We start from the raw sequence: 10,839 nt of genomic DNA, 5'->3' as shown, positions 1-10,839 counted from the left end.
TCCAAACTACCTGCCCACTGATTCTCTCTGCTTGCTATCTCTACTGCCCCTACCCGTCCCCTGCCCAACAAGTTTATCATCTGCGGTTCTCCCAGTGCTTTAGCCCTTCAAACACCAAGGCCCTTCTGATCCTGTATGCAGGACATTTTTAGCTCCGGGCCTCCAACTCCACCAGCATCCCTATTCCTACTTCATGTCCATACACTGACCACGAGTTGTTGCTTGTCCATACCTATGTGTTCCAGAGAGCTGCTTCCTGCTCACCTTGCAACTGTAGACCAGCTCTAGTTCTGCAAACCAGCTCTGGTGCCCACAAACCAGCAAACTTTTCTGCCATGCAATAGGTCCTCCTATACTTTCTCCAGTGAGGTGTGAACCCAAGCCTTTGATAGGGCCACCCCCACTTCAAATTTGTATGTCCTCGAGTACTCTCTCTCAGCCCCAGAATACCATACACAGTTTTCTCATATCCTATATATTACACAATTCCCATAGCTTAACTTGATGTTAAACGTCTCCTGTCCACTGTACACTTTCTACCTCTTGACTGGACCAGATTGCGATAGAACACAACATCTATATGAAATACCACTCTTAGAATTACTGAAACCTTTCTCTTTCAGAGCTGCACCAAATAACGATGTCCACCATCAACTAGAGAGAGCAAGAAGGGGAGAAAAAATATTAAAAAATTCCTTTGAAAGGAAATAAAATAAAACTGGGATTATTTGCAGATGTTATGATTCCATACATTAGATCCTTATAGGTATTTATAGACAAGCTATTAGAATCAACAAAAGAGTTTAGATGTTTATAGCCTAAAGAAATCAACATACAAACACCAACTATACTTTATTTGCTAGGGAAAAAATTTAGAAAGTGAAAATGTCAAAGATGGTATTTGCAAAATATGAAGTACCAGGATGAAAATGTCTTCTTATGGAAAATACACAAAATGTTATTGGAATATTAAATGGGTTCTTTTATTAAAAAGAGAGTTCATATCCATGAAACAAACATTCAATATTGAAAAGACATTAAATCTTAAAGTTCAACACAATCCTAATTAAAATCTCAAACAAGCTTTTAGTTGAACTTCTAATGAACTGATCATTTAAATGGAGTCAAAACAGGCTAAAAATAACAAGACACCTTCGAAGAACAAAGTAGAATGGACTGGTCTTATCCAAATACCAAGATTGACTTCAGATCTGTACTAATTAATGCTGATATATGGTATTTCAAATAAATAAATAAGCCCATACATAGGTAGACACTTGATTTATGACCATGTTGTTGTAAATAAGTTGGAAAAGAGCAGACTTTTCAAAAGTCGTTTACTGAGACAATCAGATACCAATGGGGGGGGCAGGAAATCAGAACCCTACTCAGTATCATACATAAACATCACCTTTAGGGAGATTAAGATCTACCTGTGAAAGGTAAAGTCATAAATATTTTAGAAGTTAATACAGAGAATATGTTCATAGCCCCAAGAAAGAGAGAGATTTCTAAAAACAGACGAGCACTAATAATAAAGAAAAGAATGATAAATTTGACTGTATAGCATCTGTTCAAAAAGCATAGCATAAATCAAGTGAAAATTCAAGCAAGGAAATATTTTGACCACACATATAATCAATGGACTAGTATTTAAAACACATAAACAACTCGATAAATGAGTAGGTGTAGATGGAAAATAGAAGGATGGCTGACAGAATTAATCTTGAACAGTCTTTTCGCAGAAGAAAAAATCCAAAAGGCTCATTAACATAAGAATATGCAAAAGCTGAACAGTAATAGTGGGGGGGGGAGAAGTTCTGCCAATCCTACGTGTAGGTGAAGATGTCTACCATCAGGAGCTCTATGCTACTTGAGAGAGTGTAAATTGTCACTATTACAGAAACCAATTTGGCATCATCTAGAAAAGCTGAAGATATTCATACTCCATATCCAAGTGAATGTGGTTTTGGAGGTATACCCAAGAGACTTTCACACATGTGTTCCATGGGAAATTTCCAGGAATGTTCACTGCAACATTGTTCATAGTAGTCAAAAACTAGAAACAACCCTAGTGTCCCTCCACTGTAGAATTGCAAGTATAATTATAACATAATCACTTCACTAAAACTATACACTGGGATGCTAGTCAATAATGGAGACAAAGGATTTTCAGCTACCTTGAACAACATGGATGAGTCTGTCAAATCACACATATCATATGATACAACATGAGAGAAAAAAGCCATCAAAGGAAGCATGCAATTCCACTTACAACTCGTATATATAAACTGTATTATCTAGAGATGTGTAGAAAAATGGTAAAGCTATAAGAAGAGCTCTGAAATCATCACATTGGCAGGACAATGACTATATCTATAAGGAAGGGTGTGGGTTGTGATTGGGAGGAACACAGTGTCTGCATTCTGGAAACCTGGCAGTGGTCTATTTCTTGACCTTGTTTTTATAAGTTATCTAAACCTGGTAGGTAGGTGTTTTATGAACTCCTCTGTATCTCAGATTTCAAAAATGGTTTCCTTCAAAAAAATGTAATGGAAGGAAAATATGTGAAGGAAAAATTTTGATGAGGATTAGATCCCTAATAGGGATGAAAATTTTTTTTCTTCCTATCAAGTGATCTGCAAATATACATTATCATTAAAAAGGGGGAAAGTGGAGATTTATTTAAACTATATGCACCCCATAATTTAGTTACTACTCTCAACCTTTCTCTTGCTAGATATTTCACCCTATATTCATATCACTTCCCAAATCACAGATGACAGACAAGTCAGAAGATCATAAACATCATTAATACAATCATTAGGCATCACAAGCCATATCCATTACAGTAAAATTGGGCCACGACACTGAAATGCAAGCAGGCACACCAAGACTATTGAACATGGTCATATGTATTTTTTTCTCAGCAGAGTCCATAAGGGTGACTTAGGGTTTAATCTTGTCACATTTACCTGGTAGTCCTGTCCAGAGATCTCCATGTGCTGGAGAATCCAGAATTAGCTGAGGAATGCTGTGGGATTGGACATGAAATTTACCATGGTGTAATGGCAGAGTTGGTTTAGGTTGTGCACTGTCTTGGAAAAGCCCAGGGGTGGGTAGGGTTTTCTAGGATTCAATACAAATTGTTTCATCTTCCAGGTTTTGAACTTCTAGGCTGAACAGTGGTAATCCAGTTTGGCCCCACCTCTTATTTATTCTAATTTCTGTACCAGCAGACATCATTTTCAGTAGAATTTGCTAGCACTATGGTAGTTCAATGCTGACACGTTGTCCCAGGGATTTTCTCCCACTGGATTGATAAATCCAGCCAGGCAGCCATCCAGGGAGCCATCCAGTAAACATTTTTTTTTTTTTAAACACCACCCTTAGCACTGGGAGGAGGTGGGGTGTTCATTTCGGTATATACAGTGATGTACAGATTTAAGTTGCATTTAGCAGATAGATTGCTAGGTATTCCAGCACCATTTACCGAACGAACTTTCATTTCCTTATTATCTGGGAAGACGTCCTTGATTTCCCACAAATATCAGATGTAGAACTTATTTTTGCATACCAGGTTCTGCCTCTGGGCTTTCTATTTTGTCCCAGAGACCCAGTACCAGAATATTTAAATCAGTGTGTCGTTAAACACGTTTTAATATCTGATAGGACCAGTTTCTGCGCATTGCACATTTTTTTTTTTTTTTTCCTTTCAGGAACGTGTTCAGGCCCGCGGCAGGGGGCGGGGTCGCGCCTCCTCCGCGGCTCTGGTTCCAGTGGAGCCTCACCGACGCGGAGATGGAAAGCCCGAGGCTGCTCCCGGCTGGTGGGACACGACAGAGCGGCGGTGCTCGCAGCCCCGCGGGCGCCAGCCGGTTCCACGGCGGCCCTGACCCGCGGGCTGGCCAGGTCCCCGCGCGCCGCCTCCTGCTGCTCCGGGGCCCCCAAGATGGCGGGCCCGGGAGGCGGCACGAGGAGGCCCGCACGGCCTCACGGGGCCGGGGCCCGGGCCCGATCCCGTTGGCCCCGAGGTTGGACCACGCTGGCGGCGGCGACAGCGATGACTTCTTCCTGGTGCTGCTGGACCCGGCGGGTGGCGACGTGGAGACCACGGGCGCCGGCCAGGCCGCGGGGCCTGTATGGAGGGAGGAGGCCGAGCCGGTCCCACAGCTCCAGCAGGGTGAGAGTGGCGCGAATCCCGCGGGCCGCCGGGCGCTAGGCCCTGGCTGCCAGTCCGCAGTCCCCGCCCCATCCCCGGCTGAGAACCCGATCCCCGCCCCAGGCCTGGGACCCGCCGCGGCCTTCACGGGCACGGTCACCATCCACAACCAAAACCTGCTGTTGCGCTTCGAGAACGGTGTCCTCACCCTGGCCACGCCCCCGCCGCCAGCCTGGGAGCCTGGGGTCGCGCCTGCCCCTCAGCCTGGGGGTCTGATGGCTCCGCAAGCCGGGGTCCCGCACGCCGCGCAGGCCAGCGACTGCCCAGAGCTGCCGCCCGACCTCCTGCTGGCCGAGCCGGCTGAACCGGCGCCGGCCCCAGCGCCTGAGGAGGAGGCAAAGGGCCGGGCCGCAGCCGAAAGTCCCCCCCGCAGGCCGCTGGGCCCAGGCCCGGGCGTGGTGCTGTACCTGTGTCCCGAGGCTCAGTGCGGACAAACTTTCGCCAAGAAGCACCAGCTGAAGGTGCACCTGCTGACTCACAGCAGCAGCCAGGGCCAGCGGCCCTTCAAGTGTCCCCTGGGCGGCTGTGGCTGGACTTTCACCACCTCCTACAAGCTCAAGAGGCACCTGCAGTCGCACGACAAACTGCGGCCCTTTGGCTGCCCTGCAGAGGGCTGTGGCAAGAGCTTCACCACAGTTTATAACCTCAAGGCACACATGAAGGGGCATGAGCAGGAGAACTCGTTCAAATGCGAGGTGTGCGAGGAGAGCTTCCCCACTCAGGCCAAACTCAGCGCCCACCAGCGCAGCCATTTCGAGCCCGAGAGGCCATACCAGTGCGCGTTTTCTGGCTGCAAGAAGACGTTTATCACAGTGAGTGCCCTGTTTTCCCATAACCGTGCCCATTTCAGGGAACAGGAACTTTTTTCCTGCTCTTTTCCTGGTTGCAGCAAACAGTACGACAAGGCTTGTCGCCTGAAAATTCACCTGCGGAGCCACACCGGTGAGAGACCTTTCCTTTGTGACTTTGACGGCTGTGGCTGGAACTTCACCAGCATGTCCAAGCTCTTAAGGCACAAAAGGAAGCACGAGGATGACCGGAGGTTCATGTGCCCTGTGGAAGGCTGTGGGAAATCTTTCACAAGGGCTGAGCATCTGAAAGGCCACAGCATAACCCACCTGGGCACAAAGCCATTTGTGTGCCCTGTGGAAGGCTGCTGTGCCAGGTTCTCTGCTCGCAGTAGTCTTTACATTCACTCCAAGAAACACTTGCAGGACGTGGACACTTGGAAAAGCCGTTGCCCAGTCTCTGCTTGTAATAAACTCTTCACATCCAAGCACAGCATGAAGACCCACATGGCCAAAAGGCACAACCTTGGCCAGGATCTCTTAGCTCAGCTAGAAGCTGCAAATTCTCTTACCCCCAGCAGTGAACTTACCAGCCAGGGACAGAGTGATCTCAGTGATGCAGAGCTAGTGTCTCTCTTCTCTGATGTGCCTGGCAGTAGTTCGGCTGCAGTGCTGGACACAGCATTGGTGAACTCTGGAATCTTAACTATTGATGTGGCTTCTGTGAGTTCAACTCTGGCAGGAAGCCTCCCTACTAATAATAATAATTCCTTGGGGCAGGCTGTGGACCCTCGGGCCTTGATGGCCACCAGCGACCTTCCTCAAAGTCTGGATACCTCTCTGTTTTTTGGAACGACAGCCTCTGGCTTTCAGCAGAGTCCCTTAGATATGGATGATGTTCCAAGTCTAAGTGTGGGGCCATTGGCATCTCTGGGCTCTTTGGCTATGAAAAACTCGAGTCAAGAGCCCCAAGCTTTGACCCCCAGCAGTAAGCTAACAGTGGACACAGATGCTCTGACTCCTTCAAGCACCCTTTGTGAAAACAGTGTCTCAGAACTACTGCCGCCAACCAAAGCAGAATGGAATGTACATCCTGACTCCGACTTCTTTGGGCAGGAGGAGGAAACCCAGTTTGGCTTCTCCAATGCAGCAGGAAACCATGGTTCTCAGAAAGAAACAGATCTTATCACAGTGACTGGCAGCTCATTTTTGGTATGAACTAACTATCAATTCCTTGCCACGTGGCTTATTCTTGTGAATTACACTCAATTTTTAGGATATTCTGGACTAAATGTTTAACTGCAGTCATTTCTTAGAGGTTTGAAAAAGAACAACACCCTGGGCTCTAAGTTTGGAGATTTAAAATTGTGATCTTGACCCTGGAACTCTCAAGTTCTGTGACCCTGAGCAAGTCACTTAACCTATCTGAGCCTTAATTTCCTTATTTATAAAATGAGGTGGTTTGAATAGATGTTGTTTCTAAGTTCTTTTAAGTCTGTATTTAATGATTTTGTGCTCTTTCTTAAAAATTTTTGGAAATCTTACCTTGATTAACTGTTGCATGCACTTCTAATGTAATGAAAATGCATTGAGAGTTAATCATCAGAACGTAGAACTGGTGTTTAACTTTAAAATTTAATGGAAATTTTGCAGAATGTCAAAATATTTCTAAAATCTAGTGTTAGAGTTTGAAAAAAAAAAGAAAGCTGAGTATATGGGTTAGTTTTGTTTGCCTCCTTATATTTTAGCTTCTTTTCTTCTTCTCCTTCCCCCCTTCCACCCTCCTCCCCCTTCTTCTTCCTCCTCTGCCTCCTCTTGTTCTTCTTCATGTTTATTTTTATTTTTATTTATGGAAGGCTGTGTTGTGGAAAGTGACAGAGCTTTGATATGAATCAGACTCAGAAATATTGATTTTGTGGTGTTGCATAAGTGGCCTTATAGAAGTCATTTAGCATCAGTAAGCCGCAGTTCCCCAGCTGTACAATGGTCTTTATAATGTAAATATAATTGGTCCATTGTAGACTTATTTTTCTATCCTAGGAGTTAGTTTTGACGGTAGAATGTTAATGTGCTTTTGCATGTTTTAGCATCTTTGTCACTTTGGCATGTTTTGGCATCTTTATCACTTATCCTGCTCCTCTCATTCCTTCCTCAAGGAGAACGAGTTAGCATAATTAAATATGACATTTGTGCAAGCAAAAACATTTATGAATGTTAAGAATCAGGGAAGGGAATATCTTTCTTCCACAAATTAATTTGGATTTTTCTCCATATAATTCCTGTGTAACATTGCCCCCAGGTCCATTAGTCCAAATTATAGTATCTTTGCTCTGCAATCAAAGCCAGCCCATAAAGTGAATGTATAGAGCATGTAATTCCAAGAAAAATCTGGCAATGAATCAGAGTGACATTTTCTCTCTTTATGTCCCAGAGAGCTCATTGCTTGCCTTCTCCCTGAGTTGGAATGAGAGGTTCCATTTGCATTTTGAGTAAATATTGTTTATCTTACATGAGTATAGCATTTTATAGTTTATGTAGCACGTTCACAACTTATATTTGAGCCTCACAATATTGTGAGATAGTTGTGGCAAAGTTTTAACTATAACTTATATTAAAACTTTAAATTTACGTAACTCACATTATAAATGAAATTTATATTTATTATATATATACAGATATATATAAATTTCCATTTTATTCTTCTGAGTTTCATGATCACTTTTGTTTTTAACTACTTTTTCTCTTCCATCGTAATTGATGTCTGTTCCCTTCTGCCAAGTCTTGTCTTTCTCCAACCTATTCTTTAACATGTGCATATCAGTCTATGTCATGATCTCTTTTTAAATTTTAATTAGACAGGTCATTTTCATGGTCATCTCTCAGCCATTCCCCTCATGGCCCATTCTTCAGTCACAGTATTTACTGCAAGTCTGAGTATGTGGTACAATATTATTTTCGAGATTTAGATGTCAGTGTGTTTCTATATAATTCAAATGATAATGGGGATATTTTTATGTAAGGTTTTAATAAGACATGTTCTTTTACTTTTCTAAATTTTGTCCTCATGTTGTTCTGCTAGAAAACACTATTTGCTCTGAAACATTCTAGCCCATTACTGCTTGCCTGTAGATGTTTGTGGATGACAATTACAGCACTTTGGTAGTGCACTTTATAATTTGCCACTTTGAAATGCAACTGTATTATCTTTCTGGTTTTTAAATTGGTTGTGCTCATTCAGTGAAAAAACAAGAAGTATATACATAAATTTGTAATTCAAAGAAGTTTTCAGAGTATGATTGTTTCTAACCATTTAGCCATTCTCTCTCAGCACTTTGAAAAGATTTTAAGCCCATTTTGGAAATGTATTGTTATTACTTAAGTCCTCTTAATTAGACGTCTTTTTCTTTTCCTATAGATAGGAATATAGAGGCCTGAGGTAAACATTCAGGTTATAGGCATCTGTTAAGGTATATAATTGTAAGAATATTTTAACATTATTTCACTTTGTTTCTTTAATCCCTCAATCCTTTGCCCTTTCATTAGAGCTATTATAGTCTGTGGAATTTTATTTTTTTTAAATTTTATTTATTTATTTGAGAGAGAGAGAGTAAGCAGTGGGGAGGGGCACAGAGAGAGAGAAATACAGAGAGGGAAAGAAGCAGACTACCTGCAGAACAGGAAGCCCAACACAGGACACCATCCCAGGACCTGAAGACCATGACCTGAGCTGAAGGCAAATGATTAACTGACTGAGCCACCCAGGAGCCCCTATGTGGAATTTTCAATGGACAAATTTTACTTTTCTTGAAGATAGAAAATCTTATAATTTTTGTTGTCTCACACAGTTTCTTTCAATTTGTTCAAAAAATTTATTTTTCAATACAATTTTCCCAATATGATGGTGAAAATGGCATGACATTACAGTCAGAAGTGTGACTACAAACATAATGGCTACATTTCTGTTAGTGTTGGCCTAAATATGCCATTTTAAAACAAATAATGGGACAGGATTCAATGTTATCTCATTTGCCTCACTCGCCTCTTAAATCCTTGATTTATGAAGATTTTGCCAACTGAAAACAGTAACAAAATGCTCTGCAGAAAGGTTTGCATCCAGGGAAGTCTGTTGAACATGTTCATCATGAGTTAAAATATGTTAATCTTGACATTTTTACCATTATTTCATTATTGTATTACATAATCTTTATTGAAGTGAAACTTGATAGAATATGAGAATCACTTTTCTTTGTGGATTAAATCTTCATATTCTCATCCAGGAAAAAGAAGACTTGGTATAACAGGGTACTCATGACTATTCTTTGATTCTAGATAAAACATTGATTAACTCCATTTTGGGGAATACTCATAATTCCTTAGTAAGTATGGATACCAAACAGATCCACTTGATGATACTTTAGATGGAGCTCTTTCAAAATATGTGCTAATTAAAATATAAGACTGAGCTAAAACTTTTGTATATATTGCTTTTGAACAAAACATTTTCTTGGCAATTAAAAAAAATAAAATGTGTTGGGAACTGAGAGAACAGATTATTTAAACTCTTTGTCAGAACACAACTATATCTGAAAAGCAAAGCATGTACTATTAACTAAATTTTATATTTGTCAAGTCTGGGTTGACAGGGCCTTTGGTAACAGTTTTTAAGCTAGGAAACTCACTGTATTTCAAGTTAATTTACTGACTACTTAAAAAATACAAGGTAGAGTACTAGGAATATAGACAAGAGGAGTAAAATGTAAGCACCATCTTAATTTTGGAAAGGACATGGGAATTCACATAATAAATATTTCACAACTAAACAATATCAAGAAACATGATTTCAGGGGATGCCTAGGTGGCTCAGTTGGTTAAGCAGCTGCCTTCGGCTCAGGTCATGATCCCAGCGTCCTGGGATCAAGTCCCACATTGGACTCCTTGCTCGGCAGGGAGCCTGCTTCTCCCTCTGCCTCTGCCTGCCATTCTGTCTGCCTGTCCTCGCTCACTCTCCCCCTCTCTCTCTCTCTGATAAATAAATAAAAAATCTTAAAAAAAAAAAAAAGAATCATGATTTCAGACACCAAGTTAATGGCTTGGAGGAAAAGGAGGGGCAGTATTCATGCTTTAATGGATGGTTAGGTTTAGTTATGTTGAGAAGAGAGTAGGTGAATTCTAGCCAGGGAAAAAAGCAAAAGAAATAATTTGGAATAGGCCACATGACACTGGAAAGACAATCTAGTTCAGGCTTATGTTTGCTAAGTTCTGGGTGTTGGGGTTAGACTGCCAGTATGAAGTTTAACTCTAAAGAGCTATGAAAATCAGTCATAGTGGATAAGACTGCATTGTGGGCATGGTCTTAATCATGCCCATAATAAATGTGAAGATAATTTAAGAAAGGATGTCAAGTGATAAATAAATAGAAAGTTTAACATAGTAGAAATACATAATGTAGATTTGATGGATGGGGAGATAAAATAATTTAGGAGTCCATTGTAAAATAATTTCAGGGTGCTGTGATTAGGACCTGTAGAGGAATCATGACAGGAAGTGAGAGATATTAGAGATATTCCCAAATTGATGAAACAAATATAACTTGGTGACTCATCAACTATATGAGACATCCATCAGAAAAAGAAAGCAAGATGGGGTGGCTGGGTGGCTCTGTTCGTTAAGTGGCCGACTCTTGATTTTGGTCTGGTCATGATCTCTGTGTCAGGAGATCAAGCACCAGGTCAGGTTCTATGCTCAGTTAAGAGTCTGCTGGAGATTCTCTTCCTCTCCATCTACCCCTCCTCTCAGCTCACACTCTCTCACTCTTTCTAAAATAAGTAA

At 41.8% G+C, this 10,839-nt stretch overlaps 1 protein-coding gene across 1 annotated transcript; it reads left to right on the top strand.

Moving 5' to 3' along the window:
* The first annotated feature begins 3,722 nt into the window (after window positions 1–3,722).
* ZXDA (zinc finger X-linked duplicated A) lies at window positions 3,723–7,636 on the top strand. Its single transcript, XM_059384992.1, has one exon. It carries the CDS (start codon window positions 3,802–3,804, stop codon window positions 6,226–6,228), a length of 2,427 nt encoding a protein of 808 aa, XP_059240975.1. The 5' UTR covers window positions 3,723–3,801; the 3' UTR covers window positions 6,229–7,636.
* The last annotated feature ends 3,203 nt before the right edge of the window (window positions 7,637–10,839 follow it).

The sequence above is a fragment of the Mustela nigripes genome, chromosome X (assembly GCF_022355385.1).
Source record: "Mustela nigripes isolate SB6536 chromosome X, MUSNIG.SB6536, whole genome shotgun sequence".
NCBI classification, from domain to species: domain Eukaryota; kingdom Metazoa; phylum Chordata; class Mammalia; order Carnivora; family Mustelidae; genus Mustela; species Mustela nigripes.
Note: the sequence above shows the minus strand (reverse complement) of the source record. Positions and strands in the feature narration are given on the sequence as shown.

Bases quoted from the DNA above. Each gene is read 5' to 3' on its own strand.
- ZXDA (XM_059384992.1), top strand. From the start codon at position 3,802: ATGGAAAGCCCGAGGCTGCTCCCGGCTGGTGGGACACGACAGAGCGGC.